The following is a 12,946-nucleotide window of genomic DNA, read 5'->3' on the forward strand; positions in this document are numbered from 1 at the left end:
GTTGAATTTAAGTAGCTACACAGTGTGAACAGCACATATTTGCTGACAGAGCTGCAGTTTGTCATGTGGACACTGAATGATTTATACAACAGCAGTGAAGGAGCTCAGTTTATCCCCTTGTTTCTCTTCCCAGGGTGATTGCAGGACTCAGTGTTGCCTTATGCTTATTCAACCTTAAGGTGCATTTATGTAGCTCCGTTAATGTAGTGAAATGTCTCAAGGAGCTACGTAGGCCATTGGCATCAAGTTGCATGAGGAGGTATGGGGGCTGGCGGTCAAAACCTTCTCAAAAGGCCAAGTTTATCATAGGACCCTAACAGTATGGAAGGAGGCTATTTGGCCCATCGAGATCATACTAACCCTCCAAAAGCATCCTACTGAGCCCCGCCCTGTACCTTACTCCCATGGCTAATTCACCTAATCTGCACATCCCTGGAAACTATGAGAAATTTAGCATAGCCAATCCACCTAACCCGCACACCTTTAGTGTGTGAGAGAAAACTGGGGCACCCGGAGGAAACCCATGCAGACACAGCGAGAATGTGCAAACTCCGCTCAGGCAGTGGGAGTGTGGAAGGGTGGAATTGAACCTGGGCTCGTGGTGCTGTGAGGCAGCTGTGCTAGCCATTGAGCCATCATGTGCTGATGAGTTCTATGACTCATCTTGAATTGAGAGCGTGGCTGAGAGGCAGAAAGATGGAGGGAGGGAATCCAGAACTTAGGACCTGTGCAGCTGAAGGTGCAACCACCAATTCTGAACTAAAATTGGGGATGGGTGAGAGGCCACAAATTTGGAGCTACGCAAAGTCTTCAGAGCGTTGTAAGGTTGGTTGAAATTGGGAGGGATGAGGTCATGGAAGGAACGGAAACCAATTATGTGAATTTTTAATTCTAGAACCTTTCAATTGCTGAGGAGTAACACTCTCAGAAAGTCCATGTATTTTTGACATGTTTTCTTTAACTGGAAGGCAGCATAATCCTATTTCCCAACATTGGAATCAAAATTCAACCAAGTGGATATCTAATAATGAAAAACCATTGTAACAACATGTATCCAATGCAGACAGAAATCAAATGGCGTAATATTAATGTGACAATCAATTCGAAAGGGAATGCGAATTAAGTGCATGGAACTTAGTTCTGAGGCAAACAGTTTTTCACAAAAATGCAGGGCTATCGCTAAATGAGGCAGAAATGGTTGTTAGGTTGCAGAGTTACCTGTCTGTTGGGGCTTGACACTGACTTGATAGTGAACTCCTGTTTTCTGCACGCCAATCCTTCTGTTGATGCCAGCTCCCTAAAAACACAAATCCAATTACTTACAAAGCCACAATGGTCTGTCATGATGAGAAATGGCACATGTGGTTTCCCCACCATCAGACAATGCCCTTAATTTCTTGCAATGCAGTCTGAAAAATGACAGAAGTCAGAAGGCTCTTGGAAAAGAGTTAGCCATCGTTCATCCTGTATTGATAAGAATCCTATTCCTTTTGCAGAGGCTTTGCTGCGGCTGGGGGAGGGAGGGAGGGGAGATCACTGTACCTTCAAAGGGTCTTGTATCCAACCGTACAGTGCTAGTGGACAAGTCCTTGTCCAATTGAGCTATGCAGTCACCAAAGTAAAAGTAAAAATAGTAACCTGTTCAGCTTGGAGGATAATACGGTTAATCTCCCTTCATTAGTCAGCAGGAGAGAGGCTAATCGTCTTGTCTTTTTAAGACTGTGCTTTGCTGCTTCTTTTTTGAAGCTGCAACTCCACAGAGATGACAGACATCTGGAATGCGTTGAGGCTGTAATACATCGAGAATTTAGGTGATGTCATGGGACTGTGATAGTAAAATGCCATGAGTTATTCAATGTTCCCTGAGCTCCAAGACTGTCCGTTCTGTCAGCAAACTGTCAGAGTTTAGGAGATTGAGGGGTGACCTTTTAGAAGTTGACAAAATAATCAAGGTTATAAACAGAGTTAGTGGCTGTTGTCTTTTTCCTTAGAATGGGGGATTTCAAGAATAGGGGACACAGTTTTAAGGTGAGAGGAGAGAGATTTAAACAAGACATAAGAGGCAAATTTCTTACAAAGAGGATTGTTTGTATGTGGAATGAACTTCTTGAAGATGTGGTGGACGTGCATTCAACTGCAATGTTTAAAAGAAATTTGGGTGGATATATTAGTAGGAAAGGTTTAGACGGATATGGCTCAGGAGCAGGCAAGTGAAACTAGTTTAATTTGGGATTATGGTCAGCATGGACTGGTTAGACTGAAGGGCCTGTTTCCATGCTGTATGACTCTATGACTAATTCATGTAATAGCAATTAGCAGTATACAGAAATGAAGAAATTATGAATGAAATAACCATTCTGCTTGGTCAAAATCTGCTAATGCTCTATTTTAATGTACAGAATACAACTTGAAAACTAAATCCAACTATCCAAAGGACCTTGGTTTTCTCACCAAAATAATTGTGATGATTTGTTGGAATGAAACAGTTGATTGGTATTTTCTGAATTAAAAATGATTCCATCTTTGTATTCATTGCTTCTCAGTTCCTTATAACATCTTTAAACCCAGGACTTGTGTCAATGTATCACGCTGTCCAGGCCTCTCAGCATTCTGGAAGTTTCAATCAGATCCCCTCCTCATTCTTCTAAACTGCACTGAGTATTGACCCAGAGTCTTCAAGTGTTCCTCAAATGACAAATTCTTCGTCCCCAGGGTCATTCTTGAAATCTCTCTGGAACCCCTCTGCAGTGGTAGGCTTAAAAAATGATGTCTTTAAACCAGACCCTTAAGGGTGGTTACTCATTACATCTCTGCTCCAAGCCCTCTTGAAATGACAGCTAACATCGCATTTCCCTTCCTGCCTTCAACTGAACCTCCATGTTAACCTTAAGAGAATCCTAATTTAAGACTCAAGCCCATTTTTGCTTCAGATTTCTGAATTTTTTCTCTGTTTAGGAAATAGCCCCTACTCTTTCTGCCAAAGTACACAACCACACTTTCTCACATTGAATTCTATCTGCCACTATTTGTCCACTCTCCGAGTCTGTCCAAGTCTTTCTGCAGTCTCCCCGCTTCCTCAACATTACCTTCCTCTCCACCTGTCATCTGCAAACTTAGCAACAATGCGCTCAACTCCTTTGTCCAGATCATTAAGGTACAACATAAATAGTTACGGTCCTAATAGTGACCCCTGCAGAACTCTACTAGTCAGCAGCTGCAATCCTCAAAAAGACTCCTTCATATCTACTCTCTGCCTTCTCCCAGTTAGCAAATCTTCTACCCATGTTAGTACATTGCCCTAACGTCATGGGCTCTTATCTTATTTTGCAGCGTCCTGCACAGCTCCTTGTCAAAGGCCTTCTGGAAATCCAAGTAAATCATATTCACCGGCTTTCCTTTGTCCAACTTGTCTATTACCTCCTCTAAGAATTTTAACCAATTTGTTAGGCATGATCTCCCGTTGACAAACACGCGCTTACTCAGCCGTATTTTACCATGCACTTCCAAGTACACCACAATCTCATTCATAATAATGCAGTGTATAATTTTACCAAGCACAGAGGTCAGGCTAACTGGCCAAAGTTTCCTGTCCTGTGCCTCCGTCCCTTCTTAAACAAGAACATTCCCTTGTCTGTTTATGTTCTCATGGCTCTGACTGGAGATCTCCACCTGTACATGTCACTGAGAACAGGATGAGCATTGGGCTCTGTTGCAGTGGTCCACCCCTAGCTCAATGAACATGCTGACACTCGTTGTTCAGATTTACACATGAATATTGGCTACATGACCACAGTAGTGGGACCAGGAGAATCAAAAGAACAGATTATGTGGGGACCGAGTACTTACACAATTATCACAATGACATGATTAGGAGAGAAATTGTCTGGATCCTCACTAGCTTTTTATTTGCTTACAAATTCATATTTCCAGAACACATCCTTTTATGTTTTGTACTGGGAGATGGTAGTGCAGTGGCAATATCACTGGACTAACAATCCAGAACCCTACGCCAATGATCTGGGGACACAGGTTTGAATCCCACCTACCCATTACAGATGGTAAAATTTGAACTCAAGCAAAAAATCCTAAATCAACAGCTGGCTTCGTGGAAATCATGTAACTGTTGTAGGTTGTTGTAAAAACCCATCTAGTTCACTAACTCCCTTTAGAGAAGGAAATCTACCATCCTTACTTGGTCTGGCCTATGTGTGACTCCAGGCCATAGCAATGTGTTTGTCTCTTAACTTCCCTCAAGGCAATTAGGGATGGATAATAAATGCCGGCCTAGCCAGTGAAATCTACATTCCATGAATGAATTTTTAGTAAGTGAATCGAAGAACTGGTTACTCACAAGACATAATATGATTTCATTGCACCATTTCATGTTTTGTTTTGTGGATAACATTTGTGCATACTTGGGTTGCGGAGTAGCAGACAGAGTTTAATTTATATAAATGTGAGGTGTTGCATTTTGGTAGGGCAAAACTTACATGCTTAATGGTAAGGCCCTGTCGAACAAAGAGCCCTTGGAGTGCAGTTCATAGTTCTTTGAAAGTGCAGTCGCAGGGAGACAGGGCAGTGAAGAAGGCGTTTGGCGATCTCGCCTTTAATGGTCAGTCCATTGAGTATAGGAGTTGGAATGTCGTGTTTCGGGGCATTGGTTAGGTCACTTTTGGAATACTGCGTTCAATTCTGGTCTCCCTGCTAGCGGGAAGATGTTGTTAAACATGAAAGTGTTCAGAAAAGATTTACGAGTAAGTTGCCAGGGTTGGAGTGTTTGAGCTATCACAGAGAGGAAGAATAGACAAGGAGTATTTTTGCTACAGCATCAGAGGCTGAGAGGTGACCTTATGCAGGTTTATAAAATCATGAGGGGCACAAATAGGCTAAATAGATAAGGTCCTTCCCACAGGGTAGGGGAGTCCAAAGCTAGACAGCATAGGTTTAAGGTACGAGGGGAATATTATAAAAGGGATGTAAGAAGTAACATTTTCACACAGAGGGCGGTACATGTATGGAATGAGCTGCCGGAGGAAGTGGTGGAGGCTGGTACAATTACAACATTTAAAAGGCATCTGGATGGGAAAATGAATAGGAAGGGTTTAGAGGCATATGGGCCAAATGCTGGCAAATGGGACTAAATTATTTTAGGATATCTGGTCGGCATAGGCTAATTGGAATGAAGGGTCTGTTTCCATGCTGTACATCTCTATGACTCTATACATGAATGTTTTATTTAAAACTGCATCTACTTGATAATTACATGTTTATTAATAGAGAAGTAAGGCAAGGAGCTATAGTCCACATAGTCATTTCCCTTCAATAAAGAGAGGTAACTGGCAACTATTACCACAAAGATAACCCACATGAACATGGGGTTAAATAAACAGGTAGATCTATATGAGCTACCACAGCTAGTGCAGGGATTGTATTGACACTGTCTGATCTAGTCATTTGGCCAATTGAATTAACCAAAACCCCACATTTCAGAATTGGGAGAATCATAAAGAGCCAGCCAACATTTTAATGATAAATTCACCAAATACAACAACATTTTTGTCCTTTCTTTGTGTTTTGACAGGGAACTGAGCAAAATATTATCAAACAGTTTGTTCACAAAAAAACTGAGTCCCCTGAACAGTAACAAGATAAATTGCACTTTTTGTAGCACCTTTATCATAAAGATCGAAAGGTACTACATTGGAGCACAATCTGACAAACATTGACACTGAGCTGAAGGAGATATTGGAAGAAATCATGAAAATGGTCTTTAGGAGATAGGTTTTAAATAGCATTTTGGAAGTTAAAAACAAAAGAGAGGTGGTGAATTTGAGGAAGAGCATTCCAAATCTTGAAGTTGTGATTGCTAAAGGTGGGGTAGAGGATACTGGGGATGGACAGAAAACTCGGAAGGTCGCAGTGCAGGAGGATGTTATGGAGAAAAGAAGGAATGAGACAAGGATGTGATTGAACACAAAGCAAAGGACTTTAAATTTGAGCATGCCATAATCTGGGAAGCATTGTAAGGCAGGGGGATCAAGGCAGTTTGATTACAACAGTGGGCAAACTGAATGTGACAATGCAAGGAATGAACAAGTGTGGGTAATTCCTCGAGAAAAGTGATTAGAGTTCAGGGGAGATGGTGGAAGAAGAGAACAGGGAGCTAAAACAATAAAGGCTGATAACCACCTCTGAACATCAGAAAGCTGGGCATAAACTTGAAAAATACCTGTGTGTCACTTCATATCAACAGACTGGCAGGAGAAAACACACTTGCATTTATGTCAGAGATAATGGGAACTGCAGATGCTGGAGAATCCAAGATAACAAAGTGTGGAGCTGGATGAACACAGCAGGCCCAGTAGCATCTCAGGAGCACAAAAGCTGACGTTTCGGGCCTAGACCCTTCATCAGAGAGGGGGATGGGGAGAGGGCTCTGGAATAAATAGGGAGAGAGGGGGAGGCGGACCAAAGATGGAGAGAAAAGAAGATAGGTGGAGAGGAGAGTATAGGTGGGGAGGTAGGGAGGGGAGAGGTCAGTCCAGGGAAGACGGACAGGTCAAGGAGGTGGGATGAGGTTAGTAGGTAGGAGATGGAGGTGCGGCTTGAGGTGGGAGGAAGGGATGGGTGAGAGGAAGAACAGGTTAGGGAAGCAGAGACAGGCTGGGCTGGTTTGGGGATGCAGTGGGGGGAGGGGATGAGCTGGGCTGGTTGTGTGATGCAGTGGGGGAAGGGGAGATTTTGAAGCTGGTGATGTCCACATTGATACCATTGGGCTGCAGGGTTCCCAAGCGGAATATGAGTTGCTGTTCCTGCAACCTTCGGGTGGCATCATTGTGGCACTGCAGGAGGCCCATGATGGACATGTCGTCTAAAGAATCCCATGATGGGCATGTTATGTCACATCTTTCAGGATCTCAGGATGATCTAAAGGCCTTCACAACCAATGAGGTAGGTTTGAATTGTAATCACTATTGTGATTAAAATGAGGACTGAACACCGACCCCTTGTTCAATGTGAAAAGATAAACAAAATGGTCCTATAAATAAATGAAAATCAGTGCTTCTAGTCACGTAATCTCTGCCTGAGCCTTTGAGTGCTAAATTGATTGCCCCTTACAAATCTTAATTTCAGTACAGCTACTAAAATAAATAGCTCTATGGATCATACCCTTTGCTACTGGTACACAGTCACTTTCACATTGGGATCATGACCTCAAGCAGCTCTGCACTTTGTGAACAACACACAGTCCCCAGGGGGTCGGGAAGAATGAACAAGCCGCTTTTGCTGGTTTTAAACCATCTGTTCACAACATTCAGTCTACAGTAATGGCTCACAACAGACAGAGTTATATCCTGAAACAATCTCGCTGTGCTGCTTGTGACTTTCAGATCTGCCTCTCACAGCATTGTGCTGTGTGCATTCAGGTACCTTGGTTCTCACCACCTCTGGTTGGACGATTGGGAGCGGTGTGTAACCAGGAGCTGAAGTGGAAAAACATTTACTCCCTGGTTCCAACTTGGCTACCTCAAATCAGGCCACTGGCGAGGTCCCTTCCAAAGTAAGTGGATCATAACCATGGCACAATTACATAATCAACATGACAATGTAGAGAAAGGATCCTCTTGCCAAACACAACCTTGGCTTCGACTTGAAACAGCTTGCATTAGATAACACCATTCACGCATAAAAATCATGGTGCAATTGTATAATCAAATGACAACGTAGAGAAAGGAGAACCTAAAGACAATGGAGGAGGCACATAAAGGATTTGTTGGACTGACACTAAGACTGAGGAATTGTAGCTACCAGGAAAAATTGAACAGACCCAGGCTCCCCTCTCTTAAAAAAATGACAAGCTCCAAGGGCTACCCTATTAGAGGTCTTCAATATTATGACAGGGTTTGACAGGCCAGATAGGGAAGATGTGCCCATTTCTGGGGCAGAGCAGCACAAGGGGCCAAAAATAGAATACGGTTACGAATACAATCAGTCAAGCATTCAGACCAAAGTTCTTCAGAGAGTATAGTTAGAATGTAGAATTTCAACATGTACTAGTTGACAGCACAAATTCAAGGGAAGTCTTCAAAAAAAGCCCAAGGAAGAAATGTATAGAAGGACAAACTGATAGAGTTAAATGGAGAGAGGGTAGGAGGAAAGCTCATGTGATGTATACGCACCAACACGGACCTGTTGGGCTGAATGGCCTGATTCTGCACTACAGTTACTTTGTAATGGTTTGTAGCGATTTGATTTTTGAGGAGTCCTGCTGACAAGCATCGGGAAACGCTAATTAGACTCGGTGGGCATTAAACTCTGCTTTTAGATCTTCTTGTAAGTCTGGGGAGTGAAGAATCATTGATGATTAATTGCTAAAATCAGTACCGTCTTCAAATCCCTTCAGATTTTCTACCCCCACAACCGAGAGGAACGCAAGAATAGAATTGGCCAAAACACCGGGTACAGAATGCACACAGCACAATGCTGTGAGATGCAGATCTGAAAGTCACAAGCAGCACAGCGAGACTGTTTCAGGATATAACTCTGTCTGTTGTGAGCCATTACTGTATCAGAAGGTGAACGACTGAATGTTGTGAACAGAGGGTTTAAAACCTGCAAAAGCGGCTTGTTCATTCTTCCCGACCCCCTGGGGACTGTGTGTTGTTCACAAAGTGCAGAGCTGCTTGAGGTCATGATCCCAATGTGAAAGTGACTGTGTACCAGTAGCAAAGGGTACGATCCATAGAGCTATTTATTTTAGTAGCTGTACTGAAATTAAGATTTGTAAGGGGCAATCAATTTAGCACTCAAAGGCTCAGGCAGAAATTAAGTGACCAGAAGCACTGATTTTCATTAATTTACAGGGACATTTTATTTATCTTTCCACATTGAACAAGCAGTCAATGTTCAGGTCCTTGTTTTAATAAATTTGTTCAGTGATCTTGCCACGTTACAACAGTGATTACAATTACAACCCACACCATTGGGTGAAGAAATTTACATCATCCTGACATTATGAAAAGTGTTACATAAATGTGACTGTTTCTTCCTGCCAGTCTGTTATTTTGAAGTGGCACACAGGTATTTTTCCTATTCATTGTCTATTTTCTGCTGTCCCAGAGTTTGGAGGTGGTTATCTGCCTTTATTGTTTTAACTCCCTGTCCTCTTCCTTTACCACTTCCACTGAACTCTTTCACCACTTTTCTCGCACTAATTCATTATTTGCGCTGTCACATTGTGTCTCATTTGGTAGTTTGCCCACTGTTGTCATCAAACTGTCTTGAGCCTCAGATTTTTGAGTGTAGGAGTTGGGACATCATGCTGAGTTGGTACAGGATATTATGTGAGGCTCTTCTGGAGTACCGTGGAGTGCAGTTCTGGTCGCCCTGGTATAGGAGCAATATTGTTAAGCTAGTCAGAATTCAGAAAAGATTTACCAGAACGTTGCCAGGAATAAAGGGTTTGAGGTACAAAAATAGACTGGAAAAACTGGGACCTTTTTTTCCACTTGACGTTCAGGGGTCACCTGATTGAGGTCTATAAAATCATGAGCAGCATAGATAAGGAGAATGACAAGGAACTTTTTCCCTAGGGATGGGGGAGTTTAAAACTAGGGGACAAATTTTTAAGGAGAGAAGAGAAGGATTTAAAAAGGACATGTTTAGGACAACATTCTTACACAGAGAGTGGTACGAGTGTGGAATGAACTGGCAAAGGAAGTGGTAGATGCGGGTACAGTTACAATGTTTGAGACATTTGGATAAGTACATGAATAGGAAAGGTTTGGAGGGATATGGGCCAAATGCAGGCTGGTGGGACTAGTTTAGTTTGGGAGCATGGCCAGCATGGGCTGGTTGGACCGATAGATCCATTACTGTGCTATGATATCCTCATGTGCTTCACAGTCAGAGAGATTATTCCTGAGATGTGGGTGCTGTATTGTGGGTAAATACGGCAGCCAATCTGCACTCTGCAGGGTCCCACACAGAGTGAATCAGATAAATACTTGGATTACATGTGACTCCTTGAGCAGAAAGCTGGGGTGTCCAATTAATGTTTCACTGCAAAGCAGCTCTCGGAATAAATCATTCACAGGACCACAGAAACTCACCCAGCACTGTACTGAAATAGCACCCTGGATTGTTTGCTGTCTTTGTTTTATTCTTTCACAGAATGCAGGTATTGCTAGCCAGTGCAGCATTTGTTGCCTATCCCTGCTTGCCCTGGAGGGTGTGGCAGTAAGCTGACATCTGGAACCACTGTTGCCCAAATAGGCACACCCATATTGCTGTTCAGGAAGGAATTCCATGATTATGTGGTGAAGTTAGAGGACTGGAGAGTGGAACAAGCTGGTACAGACACAATAGATCAAATGGTATCAGAGATAATGTTTCCAAGATAATAAAATGTGAGGCTGGATGAACACAGCAGGCCAAGCAGCATCTCAGGAGCACAAAAGCTGACGTTTCGGGCCTAGACCCTTCATCAGAGAGGGGGATAGGGAGAGGAACTGCTCCTGAGATGCTGCTTGGCCTGCTGTGTTCATCCAGCCTCACATTTTATAGATCAAATGGCCTCCTTTTGTGCTGTAAAATTCTATTTTGACCCAGTGACACTGAAGGAACAGCAGTGTAGTTCAAAGTCAGGATGGTGAGTGGCTTGGAAGGGAACTTGCAAAGTGGTGGTATTCCCCTGTTTCTGCTGCTTTTATCTTTCTTGATGGTAGTGGGTTTAGGAGGAGGCTGGGTGATTTGATATCTGGGAGTAGGTCTTGAAATCACAAACCTTTTCACTACAAGTCTTACTTGCGTGGTATGGTAGAATCCAAGGCTAATCCAGTGTGTTTGCTACCCAGGTAAATTGTCAAATGGACAGATTTAGCTAGGGGTGACTGATCAAGGTGACTTGTTCAGAATGACCCAGCTGCAGTGTTACATTGGCAGTGTATAGGGCAGAAAATATTCTAAGCATAGTTCTCAAGAAAATGTTTCATTCCAAAAATGGAGCAACAGACCTGTACTGTAACATAATGGGATATTTTATTTACTTACTGGCTTCTTTAAAACAGATACGACACAACTGACTATTTTTATTTGGGCAGTCTATTACATTGTTTTTAATGAACAATGTGATGAGATTGAGGTACTTTGTGTCCATTGTTAGGTCAAGGGGAAATCCAAATGAATACAAAAGGTAACATAAAGGAAATGAGAAATGGAAATTCAGAAACCAGGGAGCTGGATCTTCATTGGCTTGGATTTTGAATGAGAAATGAAGCCAGAATGGATCAATACATCTTTTTCTTTGCCTGCAATAATACTTGCATTAATGGTCTTCTTTATCTTATTCTGCCTGTCACTGGGGGCAAGGCGAATGTCCTTGGGTCACTGAGATATTGGAGCTGACAGTGTAACCCTGTTACCCCTCAGCCATATTGTTTTGTTAGATATCAATTGCTGGGAACAAAATGGAGGAAAGATTTCTCGGATTACAAAATACCAGAAACAAAACGCTAATTCCCCCACAAATTGAGGACCATGGCTCAAAAGCAAATATCAACAAATGAAAAACAACACTATATTTTGGTAAGGTCTGTTTTCAAACAGCAGGCATTTAAAAGCCACAGTCTTACCAGGCGATAGGGCTGCTCACTCATTAGAGAGAGAGAGATGACTAGTGGTGGTTTAACCTCAGGGTCACCACGTCTCAGGCAAGGGGATAGGTTGAGAAGGACAGCCCTTCATGGTGACCTCAGCCAATGCAGGAATTGAACCAACACTGTTGGTGTCACTAATCAGACATCCAGCCAACCTAGCTGACCAGCTCCCGGCTCATTCCTTATAGGTTCTCCCTAAAGTTATCAAACTTGCAGTTTCTTGGGTCACACTGTTGTGAACTATAACTTTTCAGGGATGGCTCTGGTGTCACATAAATGTCAGATTGGTGTAAGATGGCCAGGGATTTCCTTCCCTAAAGGACAGAAATGACCTAGTTGCGCTCTATTTTCCATAATCTTTCAGGGGATGTAGGGGTTGCTGGCAACACCAACATTTGTAGCTCATCCCTAATTGCCCTTGAACTGAATGGTTTGCTAGTTTAGAGGCAAGTAGAGTCACATGATGTAGCTGCATTGGAGGCAGTTCAGAGAAAATTCACTAGACTGATCCCAGTAATGAGGATTTTGTGTTGTGAAGAAATATGAAGCAGTTTAGGCCTGTACTCTCTGGAGTTTGGAAAAATGAGATGAGAGCTAACTGAGGTATACAAGGTGTTGAGGGGGATTGACAAAGTAAACATGGAGAGGATGTTTCCTCATATGGGACAACCTAGAACGAGAGGTCATAGTTTCAGGATAAAGGGTAGCAGATTTAAAACAGAGATGAGGAGAAATTACTTCCCTCAAAAGATCATGAACCTGTGAAATTCACCACCTCAAAGTGTGGTACATACCGTGACACTGAGTAAATTTAAGGAGAAGGCAGACTGCTTTTCCATTAGGAATGGGTTGAAGGTTATGAGGAGCGGGCGAAAATGGAGTTGAGGCCGAGATGATATCAGTGACGATTGTGTTAAATACTGGAGCAGGCTCCAGGGGCTGAATAGCCTACTCCTAGCTCTCATGTAAGAATGGCAGGTTTTCTGCTCCAAAGAGGCATTAGAGAACCAGCTGGGTTATTTCAACAATAGAGAGTTGTCATGATCATTGTTACTGACCAGTTCCAAACTTTCACCAACTGCCATGGTGAGATTTGAACCTAGGTCCCACGAAAATTATCTGGGGCAAAGTCCTGTGACGTAGAACATAGAACATAGAACAATACAGTGCAGAACAGGCCCTTCAGCCCTCAATGTTGCGCTGGCCTGTGAACTAATCTAAGCCTATCCCCCTACACTATCCCAACATCATCCATATGCTTATCCAAGGACTGTTTAAATGCCTCTAAT

General features: G+C 42.8%; 1 protein-coding gene across 2 annotated transcripts in view; it reads right to left on the reverse strand.

The window, feature by feature from the left end:
* Positions 1-12,946, reverse strand: part of ptpn20 (protein tyrosine phosphatase non-receptor type 20) — a 389,207-nt gene that overhangs the window by 241,418 nt on the left and 134,843 nt on the right. For both annotated transcript variants that reach the window (XM_048563379.2, XM_059640399.1), the window contains exon 8: positions 1,219-1,297. In XM_048563379.2, the coding sequence (XP_048419336.2) occupies positions 1,219-1,297 (79 nt within the window). The remainder of the gene's footprint in view (positions 1-1,218; positions 1,298-12,946) is intronic.

Source organism: Stegostoma tigrinum, chromosome 37, assembly GCF_030684315.1.
Source record: "Stegostoma tigrinum isolate sSteTig4 chromosome 37, sSteTig4.hap1, whole genome shotgun sequence".
Classification (NCBI taxonomy): Eukaryota; Metazoa; Chordata; class Chondrichthyes; order Orectolobiformes; family Stegostomatidae; genus Stegostoma; species Stegostoma tigrinum.